Below are 24,804 nucleotides of genomic sequence, written 5' to 3' on the forward strand. Positions count from 1 at the left end.
TGACAGTAAGATACAATGAGCATTTATGAATCCTCAGTGTACGCACATACAATGTATTACATCTCCTAACTCACAAGGCCCAAAGTTATTCTGGCACACTGTACCAGATCTACTGCCGCATGACAACTGTTTCACTCAGCAGAGACCGGGTACAGAGATACCACACAGTCACAGATCAGCAGCGTCTGAGAATGCAAGACTGATAAATAGGCTGCCGAGCTGCAATTTGCTGTGTCTGTGAGGGAAAGCATTCCCCCCGCCAGAGAAGACTCTATAGAAAAGAGCAATTGTACTGCAAGAAGAAATTTCACATACTGTGGTCCAAAAGCAACAAATGTGAATATCTCTGCAAAGGAGCAAAACAGGTCAAAATGGAAAAAAGTTGTAGAATCAGGAGAGTTCAGACAATTTTATAAAATATTTAACTCAATTGTTTTGAGCAATTGATGACATGACATCACGGCATCCACCCATACCTTTTCGGGCGCATACGCAGAAAGCCTCCCGGGCCTATCAGCAATTGCAGCAATCTGAAGATGCGGCAAGGACCGGACAGTTGTGTACAAATTAGTATGAATATGATGATACATAATGTTTAGGTTTTTTTTGTTTTTTTCTACATTTTAGTAATTTACACAATTAAAATAAAAAAGAGAGAAAAAAAAGCTGTAGAAAATATGTCATTTTTGTATCTTTGGATTTTGATAACCATGTTTTGAATATCATTTTTGTGCAAACTTTGCATAAAAATAATACTTCCAACCCGATTTCCACAGAAATACCTCCGAAAAAAATTGACCTTTGAATTTGACAAAGCTGCCAACTGAAATCCAGCGCATTATTTCAGTTTACTGATAAGGAGGATTTTTTGGACAGTGTTTCCTGCCTGAAATCAACTAACGTTATAAATTCCCACATTGGCTGCGTAGTCTCAGGTGGCATCATGGAGTGGAGGGTTGTGTGTCTTCTACTGCTGTCGTTTGTCTCTAGTATCTACACGTAAGTATTTTTAGTTATCACTTATGATGAATGTTATCAATGTCAAAATCCAAGAAAGGGAATGACAAAAAGATTTTATAGAACCTTATAAAATAGGAAAGAAAAAATAAATTAGGATCTTAAATTATGACCATGGATTTTTTTTTTTTTTGTGTGTTCATCATCATATTTCGAGAGCCATAACTTTTTAACGTTACTGTATTGGTTATTTTTTTATTCCCAATTTGCTGTTATAATTGCAATTCTCAATGTATAAGTGCTTATCATTCTTCCGTGGGTCATTATGAATGCGGAAAAAGTTTTTTTTTGCTCATGGAGATTTTTCTATTAAACTTTATGGATCTTACTGTAGATTTTTCTTATGCACCATTATTTGATACTCTGCCGATTTAGCATGTTTTCCCATCTAAAAAGAATGGAGAGGTCTGTATTTTTTATCATAAGTACGCTTCAACTGTGAGAGACAAAATCTAAAAATATCCAGAAAATCACATTGTATGAGTTTTACATAATTAATTTGCATTTTATTTCATGAAATAAGTATTTGATACAATAGAAAAACAGAACTTAATATTTGGTCCAGAAACTTTTGTTTGCAATTACAGAGGTCAGATGTTTCCAGTAGTTCTTGACCAGGTTTGCACACACTGCAGCAGGGATTTTGGCCGACTCCTTCACACAGATCTTCAGATCTTTCAGGTTTTGGGGCTGTGGCTGGGCAACATTGAGATTCAGCTCCCTCCAAAGATTTGCTATTGGGTTCAGGTCTGGAGACTGGCTAGGCCACTCCAGACCTTGAAATGCTTCATATGGAGCCACTCCTTAGTTGCCCTGGCTGTATGTTTCGGGTCATTGTCATGATGGCAGAACCAGCCATGACTCATCTTCAATGCTCTTATTGAGGGAAGGAGGTTGTTGGCCAAAATCTCGCAGTACATGACTCCATCCATCCTCCCTTCAATGTGGTGTAGTCTTCCTGTCCCCTTTGCAGAAAAGCACCCCCAAAATTTCATGTTTCCCCCACCATGCTTCACGGTTGGGACGGTGTTCCTGGGGTTGTACTCATCCTTCTTCTTCCTCCAAACATGGCGAGTGGAGTTGATACCAAAAAGTTCTATTTTGGTCTCATCTGACCATGTGACCTTCTCACATACCTCCTCTGGATCATCTAGATGGTTATTGGCAAACTTCAAACGGGCCTGGACATGTGCTGGCATGAACAGGGGGACCTTGCGTGCCCTGCAGGATTTTAATTCATGGCGGCGTTTGTGTTACTAATGGTTAATATTTGAGACTGCTGGCCCAGCATTCTTCAGGTCATTGACCAGGTTCTTCTGTATAGTTCTTGGCTGATTCCTTACTTTTCTCAGAATCATCCTTCCCCTACGAGATTACATCTTGCATGGAGCCCCAGACCGAGGAAGAGTGACAGTCATCTAGCGCTTCTTCCTTTTTCTAATAATTGCACCAACAGTTTTGCCTTCTCAACAAGCTGTTTGGCTATTGTCCTGTAGTCCATCCCAGCCTTGTGCTGGTCTACAAATTTGTCCCTTGTGTCCTTAGACAGCTCTTTGGTCTTGGCCATGGTGGAGAGTTTAGAGTGTGATTGATTGAGTGTGTGGACAGGTGTCTTTTATACAGGTAACGAGTTCAAACAGGTGCAATTAATACAGGTAATGAGTGCAGAGTAGGAGGGCTTCTTAAAAAAAAACTACCAGGTCTGTGAGAGCCAGAATTCTTTCTGATTGGTAGGTAATCAAATACTTTTTTCATGCAATAAAATCTTAATTAATTAAAAAATTAAAAATCATACAATTACATTTTCTGGTTTTTTTTTTAGATTCTGTCTCCCACAGTTGAAGTGTACCTATGATAAAAATTTCAGACCTCTCCATTCTTTGTAGGTGAGAAAACTATAAAAATCGGCAGTATATCAAATACTTATTTTCCCCACTCTATTTAGCAGACTTGTAGATCTCCATCAGGCATCTGAATGCTATTTTCATATTCAAATTCCCAGCATAGTATTGTGTGTCTGCCACTCTCCACAAGGAGAAATGCTGTCTCTTAGACCATGAGTCAAAGGCCTCTTACCTTGCCAAAGCACATCTCCTGCTTTGCACTGAGGAGGGGAAATACCCTGAAACACATGTCTGCAAATGTAGTTTCTGATTAAGATTCTTATCCTAAAATCTGGCAAAGCTTGTTAAAGTGTTCATATTTAATTTTAAGATTGCTACATCCAATAGGTGGTGATAGAATTGAAGTCCTCTTCCTCTATGAAGAGGTTATTTGTATACTGGAAACTCATTGGTACTTTGCAAAACAAATTGTATGACACCAGTAGGCTCACAGAAGAAGTCTTCTCCCTTTGATAAGCTTCCTACACTGACCAAAACCAAAGAAATGAGCCAGAGCATAAGTTGGTATACGTGCAATGTATAAAAGCATGTTCACACTGTGGCCATTTTACAGACAAAGCTAAGAAAAAAACCAAAATGAGTATATCCGCTTTAGTAAGTAAATAAATAGTGCATTGTTAATAACATAGGGTACATAGGTAACACTATTTTAATCAAAAAAGTGTAAAAGAAATCCCACAGTGACAAGGTGTACCCAATCGAGATTGACCTATCTTCCAGTATTAAAACCTTACCTTAGGTCAGCTGACCTCAATGTAGATAAGGGCAGAGCAGGACTGGAGCATGATAGTGCAGACACCTGCCCATGGGAAGCTATATATATGAAATACCTAGCTCAAAAAAGGGGGGCAGCAAAACCAAATAAACCAGCCAGAGCATAAGTTAGCAAATGTGCAGTAAGAACACTGGTGGTTTCACAGACAAAACCCAAGAAGAAAACAGACAAAAAAACAAAACAAAATGAGCAAATTCCCCTTAGTAAGTCAATAGTAATAGTACATATAAATAACATAGGGAACTTAGTTAACAATATTTTGATTAAAAAAGCGTACAAGACTAGTGATGAGCGAGCACTAAAATGCTCGGGTACTCGTTGCTCGGGTCGAGGTAATTGGAATACTCGGGTTCTTGACCCGAGCAGCGAGCCCAATGTAAGTCAATGGGAAACTCAAGCATTTTTCCAGCGGCCCCTTCCCCAGAAGTCTGCAGAGGGCCTAAAAATTGCCCAAATCGATGGGAGCAGTGCTCAAATGACATGGGAACAGCAAGGGGAGGACCCCTGGAAGCATCTCTGACTCCCAGGTCACTACTGACAAGAACATTGTCAGAGGTATTACGCCACTTTTACGGACTCACAATAAAACATACAGAAAAGAAACCAAAATGAATTTTCCTGGGAAAAATGTTAAGGAACATCCTTTCCAGGGTAATGACTTGCATATAAGGCAAAATAAATAACCAAAGACAATAATGCTCCTCCACACCTTCACACCTTGGGCTATGTTCACATGTAGCGTTTTTGATGCGTTTTTGCACTTTTGCATTGCTTTCAACGGTGAAAAATACATTCACCGGTAAATGTCATTTTAACATTTTACAACCTTATCTGGCCATGTGGTGTGTGAGACATCATAAGACGCATCCTGTTTCATTTATGAAGGAGGGACTCTGAAAGTCTCAAACATTATTTTTATAGGGCCATCAGGCAGCCCTTACTATTCTAAAAGAGCCAACAGTCCGCTATGCTTTGTTGTTCCAATTATTAAAGAGTGTGTCTCCTATACTGTTATTGCGTATGCTGTGACTGCAAGGGTTGCCAAAAATTTGGACGCACCCCAATACCCCTTCGAAGAGACAGAGGAGGGTCTCAGTAAAAAAAATGTTCCCATTATAAAGGAGTGGGCCTCCTATAGTGGTAATGCCCATGCAGTGACAGCAAGGGCTGACAAAATTTGGGAAAAATCACAATAAAAATTTAAAGACGCATAGAGCTGGGCCACAGTAACGACATGTTCCCATTAGAAAGGAGAGGGTCTGCTATACAGTTATAGGGTATGCAGTGAGTCCAACAGCTGCCAAAATTTAGGAAAAACCACAATAACAATTTAAAGACACATTGAAGTGGGCCTCAGTAATGACATGTTCCCATTAGAAAGGAGATGGTCTGCTCTACAGTTATAGGGTATGCAGTGAGTCCAACAGCTGCCAAAATTTAGGAAAAACCACAATAACAATTTAAAGACACATAGAGCAGGGCCACAGTAACGACATGTTCGCATTAGAAAGGAGCAGGTCTGCTGTACAGTTATAGGGTATGAAGTGAGTCCAACGGCTGCCAAAATTTATGAAAAACCCCAATAACAATTTAAAGACACATAGAGCTGGGCCACAGTAACGACATGTTCCCATTAGAAATGGGCAGGTCTGCTATACAGTTATAGGGTATGCAGTGAGTCCAGTGGCTGCCAAAATTTAGGAAAAACCCCAACAACAATTTAAAGACACAAAGAAGTAGGCAACAGTAAAGCCATGTTCCCATTTGAAAGGAGTATGTCTGCTATATATTTAAAGGGTATGCAGTGAGTCCAATGGCTGCCAAAATTTAGGAAAAAACATAATAACAATTTAAAGACACATTGAAGTGGGCATCAGTAACGACATGTTCCCATTAGAAAGGAGACAGTCTGCTATACAATTATAGGGTATGCAGTGAGTCCAGCGGCTGCCAAAATTTATGAAGAGCCCCAATAACAATTTAAAGACACATAGAGGTGGGCCACAGTAACGACATGGTCCCATTAGAAAGGAGTGGGTCTCCCATACTGTTCTTGCGTATGCAGTGACTGCAATGGCTGCCAAAAATTTGGAGGCACTCCAATGCCACTTGAAAGTGACAAAGTGGTCTGAGGGCTTCCTGAAAACAATTTCCCATTATTAGGAAGTAGGTCTCCCATACTGTTTGCCTATGCAGTGCATGCAATTGCTGCCAAAGATTTGGAGGAACTCCAATGCCCCCTGCAAGAGACGTAGATATGGTGATATGGTTGATATGGTGGTGATATGGTGGTGGAGGATGAGGATGAGGAGAAGGAGGAGGACAAGAGCAAATAGACAAAATCAGGAAGGGTATACCCATGTTATGGTGTGAAGACAGAGGTACATGGGAATAGAGTTAGACCTCCCCAAAAAAGACACTGTATTTGAGTTTATGTTACGCTGCTATCATTTGGTGGTGTTGAGAAGTCTGGCCCAATCCAACCCTTGTTCATTTTTAAAAGCATTTTCAATTGACAGGCGGATGCGCCTATCGGTTATAATTTGACCAGCGGCACTAAAGACCCGCTCTGACAAAATACTAGCGGCAGGGCAGCCCAGGACCTCCAAGGTGTAGAGAGCCAGTTCATGCCACGTGTCCAGCTTGGATACCCAATAATTACAAGGCACAGAGGAATCATGCAGAACATTGGTACGGTAGGCAAGGTACTCCCTCAGCATCTTCTGAAACTTTTCCCTCTGTGGTGAGACGCCTCACTCGACCACTTCTGTAAGTAGACTCAGGAAGCGTGTTTTCGCTGCAGGCTTTATTTAGTGGCATAAAGCCCTGCAGTTCCAGCAAAAATAAACACAGCCTTACTAGCAAAGCAACAAAACAAAAGATAAACGATAGCACAGTCCATAGCAGTGTGGGATTAGCCACACAGGTTGTAGTCCCAGCTTTCAGCTCTTCTCTGAGCTGTGGCCTTCCAGTCTGGAGTCTTTTCCACTTCAAACACAGGAAAAAAAACAGGACTGAATATTTAAATGTTTCTCAGCCACACCCTGAGGTGGGGGTATGGGGAATGACATCCCCCCATCTCTATGTCATTCCCATAAAACCACGCCCTTTAAAAGAGTTAACCCCCCCCACATATAGCATGCTGGCAGAAAGTTTATTGGTTCTAGTTCACACAGGCTAGCAACCTGCATGACACATACCTCCCCTCATATACCATACCAGTGATTCTGCCACACCTCCTTGTGAGAGTACCCCACGCCTCAGGGCCTGTACGAAGGGAGGGCCTGAGAAAACTGTCCCAGAACATTGACAGTGTTCCCCTGCCTCTGCTGGGGTGAATTTGTGTCTCTCTCACCTGTACTCCTTGGTTGTCCAATGAACTGTGACCTCTGTTTTCAGATGAGAATTTTTTTAATAATTCTGCAACAAGGGCATTCTGATACTGCCCAATTTTATTAGGCCCGTCCGGTGCTGGAATAAGAGAAAGAAAGTTTTCCTTGTAGCGTGGGTCTAGAAGTGTTACAAACCAGTAATTACTGTCACCCAAAATTTAGACAATGCGAGGGTCTCGGGAAAGTCAGCGTAACATAAACTCAGCCATGTGTGCCAGACTGCTAACAGGCAAGACTTCCGTGTCCTCACCAAGACAATGGCTGATCATGCTGTCCTCCTCATCCTCCTCCTCCTCCCTGTCCTCAGGCCATCCACGCTGAACAGACAATATGAGAGTTGTGCAAGAAGTACCATCAACAGCGCAGGAAACTAGCTCCTGTTCTTCCTTCTCCTCTTCCTCTTCCTCATTGTCACCCAATCCACTTTGGGATGAGATGAGGCTGGGCTGTGTGTAATCACCCTGTATTGTTCCTTGTTCCATCTCATCGTGCTTCGCCTGCAATGCATCCTCTTTAATTGTGAGCAGAGAGCATTTCTGAAGACAGAGAAGCGAGATGATGATGCTAATTATGGCGTCATAGCCGATCACCATCTTGGTGGAGTCCTCAAAGTTTTGGAGAATGGTACAGATGTCTGACATCCATGTCCACTCCTGAAGTTTCATGTGTGGAGTCTGACCTGAATACCGATGGCCTTGTTGATACAAGTACTCAACAACTGCCCTGTGCTGCTTACAAAACCTTCTCAACATCTGCAATGTAGAGTTCCAACGTGTGGGGACATCGCACAACAAATGGTGAGCTGGAAGCTGCAAATGCTGCTGAAGCACGGCAAGGGCGGTGGAAGCTGTAGGTGACTTTCTAAAATGGGCACACACGCGGCATACTTTCACAAGCAGATCTGGAAGATCCGGGTAGGTTTTGAGAAACTGCTGAACCACGAGTTTATGCACATGGGCCAGGCATGATATGTGTGTAAGCTCGCTTCGTCTCAGAGCCGCCACCAGGTTCCGGCCATTGTGACACGACCATGCCTGGCTGTAGGGTAAGTGGTGTCAGCCACAGATCTGACTGCGCTTTCAGAACTGTCCACAACTCTTCGGTGTTGTGCAGTTTGTCACCTAAGTATATTAGCTTCAGCGCAGCCTGTTGCCGCTTGGCCGAGGCAGTGCTGCAGTGCTTCCAGCATGTGACTAATGTGGTCATTTTGGAGATGGAGGCTGAAGAGGAGGAGGAGGAGGGGGTGCAGGAGCTGTAGTATGTGGGGGAAACCGTGATTGACCCAGGGCCCGCAATCCTCGGCATCGGGAGGACGTGTTCCGTCCCAAGGTCCAACTGGGTCCCAGCATCCATTATATTAACCCAGTGTGCCTTCGGTGAGATGTACCATCCTTGCCCACATCAGTTGTCCACGTGGTTAGGTGGACTTTCCCAGTAACTGCATTGTTGAAGGCACAGCTAATGTTGTGGGACACGTGCTCGTGTAGTGCGGGGACAGCACACAGGGAGAAATAGTGGCACCTCAGGACCGAGTGCCAAGGGACGGCCGCCGCCATACGGTTCCGTCTCCACGAGCCTAAAAGGTTGGGTCAGTTACTATATCATCCACCACCTCATCTTCCACTTCTACACCCTCGTCCTCCTCCTGACTTTCTGGCAATTGTATCTCATCATCATCATCCACCTCTTGCGACAATAATTGCACTTTCCCACCGTTGCCTTCGTGTGACCATGGCTGCTCAAATATTTGGGCATCGCTACACATGTTTCCTCTTGACTCCCTTGAAGCTGGCCGGGCAAGAGGCCAATCTACAAATGGAAAAGTGAACAGCTCTTCTCAGTGTCAAAGTGTGGGATCAGTTGTCTCTGGGCACTTGGCGTGGTGGGAGGAAGGAGGATCAGGGTGAGGAATATGCCATCCAGACTCACGGCTACTGAGACTTGACCGTGTGGAAGACAGGGTGGTGGTGGTTCTGGTGGTGGCAAAGTGACTGGAAGCATTATCTGCTATCCAACCAGCAACCTTTGACATTGCTCTGTGTTCAATAGTGGTGTTCTGCGGTCCCCTAGTAGTTGGGACAAGAAGGTCGAGCGATAAGATGTGGGTGTTTATTGTGGCACAATTTCAGTTTGCCCACGGCCACGGCCTCAGCTTTGGCCTCTGCATGCACCAGTACCATCACGTCAATTTCCCCGTCCCTTGCCAGTCACTTTGCCCATTTTAAATGGAGGACAATATTTTCCACGTTCACTTGAAATGGCTGATTTTGGAACGCAGTTATATGTTATACGTCTGACAGAAAACTACGGTTTTAAATAGCAGGCCTGTAGCTTACTAATACTATTCTTCCCGGAGGCCTCATGTGAATAGCTTGACCGACACACTGCCACAAATTGGAAATGGAGGCCAATATTTTCCACATTCAGTTCAAATATCTGGATTTTTATCGCTGTAATATGGAAAAGATCTTGCTGTATTCTGTAGTGCTAACAAGCAAATGGAGCACTAAAATGGTATACTCTGTATTGCTTTTTAAGCAAATAATCAGGATTAAGATAAACAATAAATCATCCCTGGCCCCTGATATCTGGGAATATGTCTACAAATATTTGTCACAGCATGATCCGTCAGAAGTTGAAGGTGCAATGGACCCTCTTGTGCTTATTCATGCACTGCAGTCTGTCACATACCCTGCCTGCCTGTCTTACTCCTGCTATCGCCTTCACCACTGAAAATATGCAGTTGGATTAGTCCTCAGAAGGACTGTTTGTTCAGATGTATAGAATATATACACTACCATTCAAAAGTTTGGGGTCATTTAGAAATGTCATTATTTTTTAAAGAAAAGCACATTTTTTTCAATGAAGCTATCATTAAATGAATAAGAAATACATTCTATACATTGTTAATGTGGTAAATGACTATTCTAGCTGCAAACGTCTTGTTTTTTATTGTAATATCTACATAGGTGTATAGAGGCCCATTTCCAACAACCACCACTCCAGTGTTATAATGGTACATTGTGTTTGCTAACTGCGTAAGAAGGTTAATGGATGTTTAGAAAACCCTAGAAATCCCTTGCACAAGTATGTTAGCCCAGCTGAAAACGGTTTGGCTGATTTGAGAAGCTATAAAATTGACCTTCCTTTGAGCTAGTTGAGAATCTGGAGCATTACATTTGATTGTTCTATGAAACTCTCAAAATGGTAAGAAAAAGAGAACTTTCATGTGAAACTCCACAGTCTATTCTTGTTCTTAGAAATGAAGGCTATTCCATGAGAGAAATTGGCAAGAAACTGAAGATTTCCTACAACAGTGTGTACTAATCCCTTCAGAGGAGAGCACAAACAGGCTCTAACCAGAGTAGAAAGAGAAGAGGGAGGCCCCGCTGCACAACTGAGCAACAAGACAAGGACATTACAGTCTCTAGGAAGCCTGGGGTGAAATTTCTCAGTGTGCAAAGCAGTCATCAAAGCTAAGGTGGCTACTTTGAAGAACCTAGAATATAATACATATCATAGAATCATAGAATCATAGAATGGTAGAGTTGGAAGGGACCTCCTGGGTAATCTGGTCCAACCCCCTGCTCAAAACAGGATTCACTAGATCATCTCAGACAGATGTCTGTCCAGCCTCTGTTTGAAGACGTCCATTGAAGGGGAACTCACCACCTCTCGTGGCAGCCTGTTCCACTCATTAATCACCCTAACTGTCAAAAAGTTTTTTCTAATATCTAATCTGTGTCTCCTCCCATTTAGTTTCATCCCATTGCTTCTAGTCTTTCCTTGTGCAAATGAGAATAAAGATGATCCTTCTACAATGTGACAGCCCTTGACATATTTGTAGACAGCTATTAAGTCTCCTCTCAGTCTTCTTTTTTGCAAGCTAAACATTCCCAAATCCTGCAACCGTTCCTCATAGGACATGGTTTGCAGACCAGTCACCATTCTGGTCGCTCTTCTCTGAACTTGCTCCAGTTTGTCTATGTCTTTTTTAAAATGTGGTGCCCAAAACTGTACACAGTATTCCAGATGAGGTCTGACCAAAGAGGAGTAAAGACCGATAATGACTTCACGTGATCTAGACTGTATGCTTCTGTTAATACATCCCAGAAGTGTATTTGCCTTTTTTGCTGCTGCATCACACTGTTGACTCATGTTCAGTCTATGATCTATTAGTATACCTAAGTCTTTTTCACATGTACTGTTGCTTAGCTCTATTCCTCCCATTCTGTATATGTTTTTTTCATTTTTATTGCCCAGATGTAGTACTTTGCATTTTTCCCTGTTAAAAACCATTCTGTTGGTTGCTGCCCACTGCTCCAGTTTATTTAGGTCTTTTTGAATCCTCTCTCTCTCTTCTCTAGTATTAGCTATCCCTCCTAGCTTTGTGTCATCAGCAAATTTAATCAGTTTACCCTCAATTCCTTCATCTAAATCATTGATAAAGATGTTGAACAATACAGGTCCCAGGACGGAGCCCTGTGGTACCCCACTTGAGACATTCATCCAGCTGGATGTGAAGCCATTTACAACCACCCTTTGAGTCCGATCACTAAGCCAGTTATGAATCCACCTAACAGTTGCCTGGTCCATTGCATACTTGGTCATTTTTTCAATAAGGATGGTGTGAGATACTTTGTCAAATGCTTTGCTGAAGTCAAGATATACTATATCTATAGCATTTCCCTGATCCACCCAGTCAGTGATTCTGTCATAGAAGGAAATTAAGTTAGTCTGACATGACTTGTTAGTTACAAACCCATGCTGACTCTGGTTAATCACTTCATTCTTATCCATGTACTTACATACATGTTGTTTAATAATTTGTTCAAAGATCTTTCCTGGTATAGAAATCAGACTCACCGGCCTATAGTTCCCTGGGTCCACCTTCTTCCCCTTTTTGAAGATAGGAACAACATTTGCTCTTCTCCAGTCTTCTGGGACTTCTCCTGTTCTCCAAGAATTTTCAAAGATTATGGAGAGTGTTTCACACTTTTTTGTTAAGTATATAATTCCACATGTGTTAATTCATAGTTTTGATGCCTTCTGTGTGAATGTACAATTTTCATAGTCATGAAAATACAGAAAAATCTTTAAATGAGAAGATGTGTCTAAACTTTTGGTCTGTACTGTATATATGTTGTGGAATACCTATTTTAACTATAAACAAGCAAATCTCTCCCTGACTCAGCAGCACTTCTTCCTACACTGCCTGATTCCTGGGTAGACTGTGTCGAGCATGGCGGCGCCAGGTCTTATATAGACCTGATGACGCTGTGCGGCCAGCCAATCACTGTAATGTCCACAACCAACATGGCTACAGCATTACAGTGCATGGCAAGTAATCCCTGCATGTTCATTGACTCTCTAAAGAGCGCCAAACATGCAGAGCACGGACTCGAGTTTCTGCCTGAGAACCCGCAAAAAACCCACTGACCACCGAGCTTGTTGAGCACCGTGATGTTCGGGCGAGTACCGAGCAGTGGCGAGCGCGTTCTCTCATCATTTTACATCCCACCGCAACAATGTGTTCCCAATCGGGATGGCCCTATCTAGTATTAAAACTGTACCTTGTGTCAGCCAACCTCAATGTAGATGCTTAGACCAGCAAAACTCTATTCATGTATTTGTGGAAAGTGGCACATTCCATTAGGACATGAAATGGCAGTAGAGTCAAAGAAAACACTGTGAGGCTGGTGTTGCATGGCCAATGATTCTTAATGCGAGAGAATCAGATCGATTATGCAAATGACACTCAGTTCAAACTCTGTCAGAGTTTGAGCTGAGCGTCAGTGCATTGTGCTCTCATTCCCTTGCTTGAGAGAATCACAGGTGCGGAGGAAATGGGGAAAGTAATTTCTCCAGTCCGCGGTAATCAGATTGCACGGGGATGATATCACTAAGGGAAATCTAAAGTAGCTCTACAGTAACCTCCAACCATGCAGCTCCTTATATCTACAGTTTTTTTCCCTCTGAACAGATGTACCTTGATTACTCCAGGAATCCTACGTGCTGATACTGACGAAACCATCGTACTGGATGGTCACAACTCTGGATTTGATGCCGAAATCTCAGTCCAGGAATTTCCAGTGAAGAAACAAATTCTTGCTGAGGGCAGGATCTCTGTCAATAGTAATAATGATTACTTGGGAACAATGAAAATAAATGTAAGTTCACAATATGTAATGAGATTTTTCTTGGTTGGGGCTCTCAAAAAAAATAATTAATCTATATAGTCACCTCTTGGACGGCTATGCACTGGAGAAATGGTGGTCTGCTTAAACCAATTCTGTAAGCGAACCTGGCTGCTTAAAAGGGTGAGCTGCTCACATGTTCAGTCACTTCTCCACATATCCATTTCCCAGATGCATCTACCATAGAAAATAGGATTCAGGAAATTGTTGATCTTCTAATAGTTGGTAAATCAACACTGGCTTCTCTCCAGCTCTACTACCATATAGAAGTGTTCACCTCCCAAACAGCTGACGTTTGCAGGTCACTCACCAGCTCCAACATACAGACTGCTCAGCTTCCCTAGCTGACCAAACACCAAATGAATACAGGGCCTGGCTCTAGTCATAGCTAGCCAGGTGCACATAATCAGGACCTCCAGTGCTAGGTTTCAACCATATCCTACTTGGCTTTCCTACTATATATACAGTACAGACCAAAAGTTTGGACACACCTTCTCATTTAAAGATTTTTCTGTATTTTCATGACTATGAAAATTGTACATTCACACTGAAGGCATCAAAACTATGAATTAACACATGTGGAATTATATACTTAACAAAAAAGTGTGAAACAACTGAAAATATGTCTTATATTCTAGGTTCTTCAAAGTAGCCACCTTTTGCTTTGATGACTGCTTTGCACACTCTTGGCATTCTCTTGATGAGCTTCAAGAGGTGGTTACCGGAAATGGTCTTCCAACAATCTTGAAGGAGTTCCCAGAGATACTTAGCACTTGTTGGCCCTTTTGCCATCACTCTGCGGTTCAAACCATCTCGATTGGGTTCAGGTCTGGTGACTGTGGAGGCCAGGTCATCTGGTGTAGCACCCCATCACTCTCTTTCTTGGTCAAATAGCCCTTACACAGCCTGGAGGTGAGTTTTGGGTCATTGTTCTGTTGAAAAATAAATGATGGTCCAACTAAACGCAAACCGGATGGAACAGCATGCCTCTGCAAGATGCTGTGGTAGCCATGCTGGTTCAGTATTCCTTCAATTTTGAATAAATCCCCAACAGTGTCACCAGCAAAGCACCCCCACACCATCACACCTCCTCCTCCATGGGAACCAGGCATGTAGAGTCCATCCGTTTACGTCTTCCTTGTCGCACAAAGACACGGTGGTTGGAACCAAAGATCTCAAATTTGGACTCATCAGACCAAAGTACAGATTTCCACTGATCTTATGTCCATTTCTTCTGTTCTTTAGCCCAAACAAGTCTCTTCTGCTTGTTGCCTGTCCTTAGTAGTGATTTCCTAGCAGCTATTTTACCATGAAGGCCTGCTACACAAAGTCTCCTCTTAACAGTTGTTGAAGAGATGTGTCTGCTGCTAGAACTCTGTGTGGCATTGACCTGGTCTCTAATCTGAGCTGCTGTTAACCTGCGATTTCTGAGGCTGGTGACTCGGATAAACTCATCCTCAGAAGCAGAGGTGACTCTTGGTCTTCCTTTCTTGGGGCGGTCCTCATGTGAGCCAGTTTCTTTGTAGCACTTGATGGTTTTTGCAACTGCACTTGGGGACACTTTCAAAGTTTTCACAATTTTTCAGACTGACTGACCTTCATTTCTTAAAGTAATGATGGCCACTCGTTTTTCTTTACTTAGCTGCTTTTTTCTTGCCATAATACAAATTCTAACAGTCTATTCAGTAGGACTATCAGCTGTGTATCCACCAGACTTCTGCACAACACAACTGATGGTCCCAACCCCATTTATAAGGCAAGAAATCCCACTTATTAAACCTGACAGGGCACACCTGTGAAGTGAAAACCATTTCCGGTGACTACCTCTTGAAGCTCATCAAGAGAATGCCAAGAGTGTGCAAAGCAGTCATCAAAGCAAAAGGTGGCTACTGTGAAGAACCTAGAATATAAGACATATTTTCAGTTGTTTCACACTTTTTTGTTAAGTGTATAATTCCACATGTGTTAATTCATAGTTTTGATGCCTTCAGTGTGAATGTACAATTTTCATAGTCATGAAAATACAGAAAAATCTTTAAATGAGAAGGTGTGTCCAAACTTTTGGTCTGTACTGTATATATATATTTATTATATACTTGGTAGTTGTATATAAGCCCTGTGAGAACACTTTCCTCCAAATACATATTAATATTTAATATTATATTGTGTGTTTGGAGGAAAGTGTTATGTAATATTATTATGTATTTGGAGGAAAGTTTATTTACAAGCGCCAAGTTATGCTCTTACATATACATGCTTACAAGAGTGCACACAAGTGCATTTACGTAAACACACCAAATTAAATGTATACATATCAACATCACAAAGGGATCATCTGTGTTGTTTTAGTCCTTAGATGCTTCCAGTTTCTCTCCTTTTTCTATGGCTAGGGTCACACCTGCATATATTTTCTCATCCAAGAGAATCACACTCGGATCAGAGTTTGATCCGAATGTGAGCATGGTTTGCTTTGATTTTCTCAGATAAGGAGAAGATGGAGAAAAAAAAAGTCTTCATTCTGTCAGTCCGTGGAAATTGGTCTGCACTCAGATGTCATTCGACATGTTTTCCATGCCCTCAATGACTTGCATCACCGAGTGCGTTCTGTGTGTTGGATCAAACTTGGACATGCTGTGATTTCCTCCTGAGACAGACAGCGTCTGAGGAAAAAGACGGACATGTGCACGGTACCATAGAATAACATGGAGACTAGCGCTATCCGTCAAAAGTACAGATAGCACTAGTCCGATTGTTATGGTTGTCTGTGCGAACCCTAAAGAAACAGATTCCTCATTGCACTGGTCTTCCTAACTAGGAGTACTGATTGATCTCATAGAGGAGAAAGAAGATCATTGATTGACTCACCTTACTTCTCCCCTGCACACTCCATGAATCCATCCTCCCCGCCTAAAAAGATGCCAATTTTCATAAGTCTGGCAAAGGGCAGGGGAAATGCCGTAATAAAAGATGGATTGGTTGCACAATGTCAAAAATACCCTTCAGACTAGAGCATGTGCTATTGTGTTTTTCTGACGACATATTTTAACCATTTCTCATATAATCCATTAATAATATTATTTTGTTCCTTTTTTAATTAAGATTAAATCTCGAGATCTCCTCAATGAGCCAAAGAAAAGATATTATGTAAGTGTAAAAGTGAGTTCACCACAGTGTACCTTGGAAAAAGTGGTTGTCATCTCATTCCATAGTGGATACATCTTCATTCAGACTGACAAAACCATTTATACACCGGGATCTAAAGGTAATAAACACAACCTGTATTTCTATACGCGCCAAACTTTTCAATCGGGTTCCATTTAGGTGTCACCTTGTGCCCTTAGAAGCCTCACCTAAAGTCACATTGGATGTAACATGAAATATTACAAATTACATATACTTTTAAAGGGAACCCGAGAGCTGATTCACGCTGCCCGATCCATGGTCAGCATGTATCAGACAGTGGCTGCAGCCATACATGTTTTACTCTGAAAAGCGTTGCAGAGAAAACTAAGCAGTGCTGGAGGCTAGACGGAAAGGAGAGTCCTTGGTGGCATCTCCCCGTTCGTTGCGTGCGTGAATAGGGACAGACCAGTCACTCAATGGCCACGGGTGAGGAGAAGCCGCCATGGACAAACATGTCCATCTTGCCTCCAGCATGGCTCAGTCCCCTATGTTTTTCCATGAAATGTTGCAGTGTTATATGGTTGGAATTGTGAAGTCCCTGTACGATACGTGCTGCCCGTAGATTGGGAAGCATGGATCAACTGTCAGGTTCCCTTCAATGCTAATTAAATATTGGCCATTATTTTTCTTTGCCATTGCAGCTAAACAATCGAGTCACACTCAATTTATAAAATTGCATTTAATAACTCTTGGAATTTTCATGAAGCACCAAGTCTCAGCTGTATCAAGGATGTGCGGCAATCGCTATGTTTAACCCTATCTATAAAGTTAAAGAAGCCCTCCTCCTCCTCCCATCAGTGTTTTTATCTTCTTAATATATTGGAGTCATCATATTATACAGCACTGTGTACTTACAATTGCTCATTTTTCCTTTCTACCCAGCTAATTCTTCTGTTTTCTCTATGTAGAAACAGGAAGTCACTTTTACCTGCAATTATCATTCCCATCTTCAACTCCTGATCCAGCAGCTCCCTCCTTTCTCCCTGCCAGGGACTTTTGCAGTGACTCATAACTCCTACAGGGAAAATTGACCTCCTGTTTCTACATAGAGCTTAGAAGGATTCAACCAGTCAGTTTTCAATCACGTGATGTCATAGACCTAATGGAAAAGAGAAGAATTAGCTGGGTAGAAAGACAAAATGAGCAATTGTAAGTACACAGTGCTATATAATATGATGACTGCAATATATTAAGAGGATAAAGACTTTGATGGGAGGAGGAGTGCTTCTTTAACTCCAAAAACAAAATGCAAGTACTGATAATGCTGTTGCATTTTTTTCCAAGAATGTGATTAAAACAATATTACTAATTAAATATTATTAGATATCACTATAGACTGCTTTAAATGGTCACAAACTTTTCATAAATTAATAGTACAAGTGAATAGAAAAAAAACTTTGAAATGTTTCTTGTAAAAATTGTGCTTTTTCTCACTCCACTTTTGAGCCACTTCTCTTTTTCCTGCCTTAAAAACTCATCATTTACTCAACAGTAGAGATGAGTGAACCCAAACTTTAACATTTATAAGTGTCCGATGTTGAACTCCGAACATAGACTTCTTCCGGAAGTCCATTTTATCGTTCGTTAATGTCCGAAGTTCGAGAGAGAGAGAAAGAGATTTTTTTTTAGCTCGAGGCTTCGAGACTCCAATGGGGTTTGGGTTCAGGTTCAAGTTCAGGTACAGTTCTGGCACCTGAACTTAACTTTGGACTAAAGTTTGGTTGGTTACCAGAACCCAAACTTCTACAGATCCGCTCATCCCTAATCAACAGCTCAAGTATGCATTACGTAATACAGTATAGACTTCCATGTTACTGAGGGATCAGATTACAGCCCCTATGAATATCTGCTGGGCAGGGAGTAGGAGGGAGATGTATAATAAAACAAAGGTAGAGAAAGATGCATACAGATCCCTTACTAGAACAGCTTTCTAGTAAATGTTTTAGCATATCCCAGAGCTGGATTCAAAGCTACATTGCTCAGTAATACTACATGGTTTCTGCTAGGCTGATGCTGATTTGCTACATACAGTATGTTGCATAAAGACAAGAGAGCAGGAAACCATAAAGTCTATGTGTACATCTGACCCACTAGCTCAGAGATGACTAAAAATTGGAATTAGAGACTGAAATTGCAAGTGAGCTTTAAGAAATGCATTCTGGAGCTGCATTATTAGTAACTTTTTACTATGCAAAACCAAAGGAAACTAAAAAACATAGGCTATGATTTGGTACCTAAAAGATCTAAAATACATAAAGACAACTGCAAAGTATCTAAGTTCATAAAGTAATAAGTGACATTGTGTCTTATCAGTTCTCTACCGGATTTATCCTCTGAACTACAAAATGCAGTCATCAAAGCAGTCTGTGATCTTTGAGATTAAGGTCGGTCTTTTATGTGATACTTCATCTACCCTCAAATTGTTTTTTTTATCCCAGTGACCTCATGTCATGTGTTTTTCTTTTTTTTCTCAGAATCCGGATGGAATTGTAACAGTAAAAGAACAATGGTTTCCTGATAAATCTGGAATCATCTCAAAGAACTATGCCCTTTCTGATCTAGCATGGTATGGACCACAATGAATCATGACCACTTTGCCCAGCAGAGATAAAATCCGTTTTACCTTGGCCAAAAAAATCTTCCCCAGACAACAATGTCTCTATTCCCTTTCACTATTGGCTGAATCAAAATAATTATCGCCATTTTAGTATGATGCTGTAGGGGCTGTACCTGACTATTTACAACAGTCCTATAATTAATCATGATGGAAGCAGTAGTGCAAATGTGCGGCCATTACTCTATTGAATGAGGGTGCTTCAGAGACTCTTTGAATAGATCATCAAGGGTCTTTTAGACTGGTAATTTGTTAAAATGGGAATAACATTTTGAGATTATATTATCATATTTAATGGGGCTAGCCTTCATGTTGTAACCCGCTGCCATTTTGGGGAAGAATCTTGAAGAAGTTTTTTATTGAAGCAGTTTCTTAAAACTGCAGGGAAAAAACTAAGTAATTCTAAGATTTTACATATTAGGATGTAATAAAAAAACATCTTGTTTTTAGAGGGTCTTAAAAACAGATAAGTTCAACCTCATATTAGCAAAATATGACACATTACAGCATGTTATTATTTAGTTACCAAAGACTAGGCCAAAATGCAGAAGCAGTGTTTTAAAAAAATAAGTGCACCCTTACTATTTCCATGGGAATTAGCAGGGTAAGTGTCAGTTTGCTGCTGTTCATCAGCAACTATGATCTTTTGTATAAAAGCAGAAGTTTGGGTAGTTCACTGGTCTGGAGCATTCAGATGTGAGTTAATGCTGCTCATGAAACTGGGATGGTTTACAGTATAAGACCATTTCCAAACTACTTGAAGTCAATCAACAATTAGAAAAATTATTCATAAGTGGAAAACATTCAAGACTGTTCACCATTTTTCCATTATTGGATGTCCCAGCAAATTCAACCCAAGGTCAGACTATGTAATGCTCATAGAACTTGAGGAGAAACCAAGAGTTACAGCACAGACTCTAAAGGTCTCAGCATGTTACATGTTCAAGCTTATGATAGTACAGATTTAGAAAGACTGAACAAGTATGAATTGATTGGAAGGGTTTCAAAGAGAAAGCCTCCTCTTTCTGAAAAGAACATGGCAGCATGGCTAAAATCAATACAAACCACAAGACTTCTAGAACATTGTCCTTTGGACAGAAGAGAACCAAACACAGCAGTGATGGGATAATTATTTGGACTTGTTTTGTAGCCACAAGACCTGGTCATCTTACATGTCATTGAGACTACTATGAACTCCTCTGTATACAAAAGTATTTTACAGCTTAGCCAAAACTGGGTTATGTTACAGGTCAATGATACCAAGCACACCAACTAATCTACAGTACAGACCAAAAGTTTGGATACACCTTCTCATTTAAAGATTTTTCTGTATTTTCATGACTATGAAAAATTGTACATTCACACTGAAGGTATCAAAACTCCGGTGACTACTTCTTGAAGCTCATCAAGAGAATGCCAAGAGTGTGCAAAGCAGTCATCAAAGCAAAAGGTGGCTACTTTGAAGACCCTAGAATATAAGACATATTTTCAGTTGTTTCACACTTTTTTGTTAAGTATATAATTCCACATGTGTTAATTCATAGTTTTGATGCCTTCAGTGTGAATGTACAATTTTCATAGTCATGAAAATACAGAAAAATCTTTAAATGAGAAGGTGTGTCCAAACTTTTGGTCTATAATGTACATCTGAATGACTGAAAGGATGAAGTCAAGATTTTGCAATGTTTCAATCACAGACCAGATCTCAACACAATTGAAATGCTTTAGTTGGATTTTAAGAGAGCTGTACATAACTGATGGCCCACTGTCATGCTAGGTATGGGAAGAACCCAGCCTACAATGATGGGAAAAGGGGGGAAGCCCAGCAACTAGGGAAAGGGGGAGTGGAGACCCCTAAGCAGATCTAACAACACCCTGATTTCCCTATCATCACTATATAGGTTCCGCACCTATCGCAAAGCAGGATACCTTAGCCCTGGCTAACCCTAGAGCTAGGCCCTAGCTGAGAGCAAGGGAGAGGGGTAAGCACAAGTCAGCCCCACTGCAACTAAAGACAAACAAGGGAAACATACAAGGGGATACCCTTAGCTTTGAGACACCAGGGAGATAATGACTACAATCCACAAAGGAACTCCAAGGAGAATCTAGCCGACTGCTAGAATTCCAGACCAGCAACTGAATGTATTTAAAGATCCAGCAAGGGTGTGTCAATTAGCAGCAGAAGGTGAAGATCACTGCTGGGTCCTAGAGAGGGAGGGATGATGACAGGATCAAGAAGGTGTCTGCAAGGCCAAGCGCAGCGACCTTCTACAGCCAGATCTAGAATGACTGTCTGTCAAACCTGACACAGTTGTGACACCCACAAACCTCAAAGAGCTTAAAGCAACATTAAATAGAAGAGTGGTTCAAAATTCCCCCGGAACAATGTGACATACTGATAAAGTCAAACAGAAAATTATTACATCAAGATATATCTCTTAAATGTGGTTTTAGAAGCTATTTATTCTTGGGGTATATTAATTTTTCACACACTGCTTCTGCATGTTGGCTTAGATTTTACAAAATAAATAATGGAATTTTGTAATTTGTGCTGTTGTCCTCCTGAGGTTGTATTTACTTAGTTTTAAAACCTTCTAAGGACTAAATGATTTTTTAACTACATCCTCATAAGTAAAACCATAGAATTTAAAGAATGTGTAATTAGTTTTTTTTTCTAATGAATATACTTCACCACATTATAGATGGCAATAATTGATACCAGTAGAGTAGTGTTTCCCAAACGCCAGTCCTGACAGCCACCAACATGTCATGTTTTCAGGATTTCCTTAGTATTGCACAGGTGATGAAATTATTATTAAGGCATCAGAAACTTCCACAGGTTGCCTCACCAGGAAATCCTGAAAACATGATGTGTTTTGGAGGTTTGGGAAACACTACAGTACAGGAACAACAAAAAAAGCTGCATTAGGAGCTTAAAATGTAAAACTGGGCCATCAAAACTAGATTTACACTACACAAGTTATTTGAAGTAATGAGGACATTGGGTATTTAATTAGGTTAACTTAACGCAATTGCTCATGTCTATTGTATAGTATAAAGAGTTAGGTTGATTGTTAGAAGATGTCACGTCAAAACTCTAGTTGGAGAGCAATTAGGGTCATCGACAATCTCAAGCAGCAGTAGGTTTCAAAGATGAACCTTGAGGTCTATATCTTAGGAGAATGCAATAATCTAAAGGAACCTTATGATAGAGGTTTGTGTTACAAGATATCTGCACTAAATGGAATATGTGTCCCCATGGAACTTCGTTCAGATCATTTCAACATATTTAACTCTGAAGGAACAATTTTCCCTTGTTAAAAGTGTTGCCTTAACTAGTCAACCCCATGTCAGAATGTTGCTGAAAGTCCTGTAAGCTGATATCACACCTTCTACACAGTCCTTCAGAATAAAAGGTGGACTATCCAATGGATTTTGCTATGTAGATCAGATAGACAAGAGTTATCCATTTAGAAACACCCTTTTAACAATTTCTGGTTAAAAAATATTAGGACACGGCCCCACTATCAGTATTCGGTCAGTATTTTTTCTGAGGAGTGGGAGCCAAAACCAGGTGAGGAACAATCAGAGAAAAGGTATAATAGAAACAAGTCACCAATTCTGCATTTATCACCCACTCCTGCTTTTGGCTCCCACTCCTGAGAAAAAATACTGACCGAATACTGATACACTGTGTGCAGAATTATTAGGCAAGTTGTATTTTAGAGGATTATTTTTATTATTGATCAACAACTATGTTCTCAATCAACCCAAAAGACTCATAAATATCCAAGCTTAATATTTTTGGAAGTTGGAGTGGGTTTTTTTTTTTTAGATTTGGCTATCTTAGGAGGATATCTGTTTGTGCAGGTAACTATTACTGTGCAGAATTATTAGGCAACATAATAAAAAACAAATATAATCCCATCTCACTTTCTTATTTTCACCAGGTAAACCAATATCAGTGCACAAAATTTAGAAATAAACATTTCTGACATGCAAAAACAAAAAACAAAATAATTAGTGATCAATATAGCCACCTTTCTTTATGATGACACTCAACAGCCTTCCATCCATATATTCTGTCAGTTGCTTGATCTGTTTTTGATCAACATTGCGTGCAGCAGCCACCACAGCCTCCCAGACACTGCTCCGAGAGGTGTACTGTTTTCCCTCCCTGTAGATCTCACATTTTATGATGGACCACAGGTTCTCTATGGGGTTCAGATCAGGTGAAAAAGGGGGCCATGTCATTATTTTTCCTTCTTTTAGACCTTTACTGGTCCGCCATGCTGTGGAGTAGTTGGATGCATGTGATGGAGCATTGTCCTGCATGAAAATCATGTTTTTTTGTACGATACCGACTTCTTCCTGTACCACTGCTTGAAGAAGTTGTCTTCCAGAAACTGGCAGTAGGTCTGGGAGTTGAGCTTCACTCCATCCTCAACCCGAAAAGGTCCCACAAGTTCACAAGTTCATCTTTGATGATACCAGCCCATACCAGTACCCCACCTCCACCTTGCTGGCGTCTGAGTCGGAGTGGAGCTCTCTGCCCTTTACTGATCCAGGCTCTGGCCCATCCATCTGGCCCATAAAGAGTCACTCTCATTTCATCAGTCCATAAAACCTTTGAAAAATCAGTCTTAAGATATTTCTTGGCCCATTCTTGACGTTGTATCTTATGTTTCTTGTTCAAAGGTGGTCGTTTTTCAGCCTTCCTTACCTTGGCCATGTCCCTGAGTATCGCACACCATGTGCTTTTTGATACTCCAGTAACGTTGCAGCTCTGAAATAAGGCGAATGGCATCTTGGCAGCTTCACGTTTGATTTTCCTCAATTCATGGGCAGTTATTTTGCGCCTTTATTGGCCAACACGCTTCTTGCGAACCTGTTGGCTATTTGCCATGAAACGCTTGATTGTTCAGTGATCACGCTTCAAAAGTTTGGAAATTTCAAGACTGCTGCATCCCTCTGCAAGACATCTCACAATTTTGGACTTTCAGAGCCCGTCAAATCTCTCTTCTGACCCTTTTTGCTAAAGGAAAGGAAGTTGCCTAATAATTAAGCACACCTTATATAGGGTGTTGATGTCATTAGTCAACACCCCTCCTCATTACAGAGATGCACATCACCAGATTTACTTAATTGGTAGTTGGCTCTCAAGCCTATGCAGCTTGGAGTAGAACAACATGTATAAAAAGCATCAGTGATCAAAATACTCATTTACCTAATAATTCTGTACACAGTGTAGTGGAGTCATAACCTTAGGCTGAAAATTACAGAAAAAAATATTAAAAATCAGGGTCAAATTTTTAGTTTTTCACGTATTTCATTCTTGGAACTTGTTAAATACTACTTTTGCTTTTTTCTATAGGGATTGTCTTTGATGGATTACGGGGTTGTATGGAACTATACAACAAAAAACTTAAATATTTCCTATTGTCTAAAAGGTGATGTTGTTTCCCTTTCTGGCAGGCTTGGCACCTGGACCATGACAGCCCGTTATGACAACTCTCATAATGAATTCTCTGCACACTTTGAAGTCAAAGAATATGGTAATGAGATATTTTTAGGTGAAATGGATGACTAAGACCACAGCTCCTATACGTTTTCTGTGGTTCAGATTGGCAATTATTGCTAATTATAAAATAGAATTATAGGGATGGGCCAATCATCAAAATAGAGCAATTTGGGCTTTTTAAGTTTTGAAAAACTTGGGGAT

At 40.9% G+C, this 24,804-nt stretch overlaps 1 protein-coding gene across 2 annotated transcripts in view; it reads left to right on the top strand.

The window, feature by feature from the left end:
- The first annotated feature begins 848 nt into the window (after positions 1 to 848).
- LOC141167054 (venom factor-like) overlaps positions 849 to 24,804 on the top strand; it is a 231,368-nt gene continuing 207,412 nt past the window's right edge. Inside the window, exons 1-6 of one of the 2 annotated variants that reach the window (XM_073654381.1) lie at positions 849 to 999; positions 13,072 to 13,258; positions 16,385 to 16,547; positions 18,782 to 18,852; positions 18,943 to 19,034; positions 24,558 to 24,637. In XM_073654381.1, coding sequence (XP_073510482.1) covers positions 944 to 999; positions 13,072 to 13,258; positions 16,385 to 16,547; positions 18,782 to 18,852; positions 18,943 to 19,034; positions 24,558 to 24,637 — 649 coding nt within the window. In that variant the 5' untranslated portion in view covers positions 849 to 943. The remainder of the gene's footprint in view (positions 1,000 to 13,071; positions 13,259 to 16,384; positions 16,548 to 18,781; positions 18,853 to 18,942; positions 19,035 to 24,557; positions 24,638 to 24,804) is intronic. The other variant, XM_073654382.1, reaches the window with a different exon arrangement.

Source organism: Phyllobates terribilis, unplaced genomic scaffold (assembly GCF_046119375.1).
Source record: "Phyllobates terribilis strain yellow unplaced genomic scaffold, ASM4611937v1 Scaffold_11__3_contigs__length_659146591, whole genome shotgun sequence".
Classification (NCBI taxonomy): Eukaryota; Metazoa; Chordata; class Amphibia; order Anura; family Dendrobatidae; genus Phyllobates; species Phyllobates terribilis.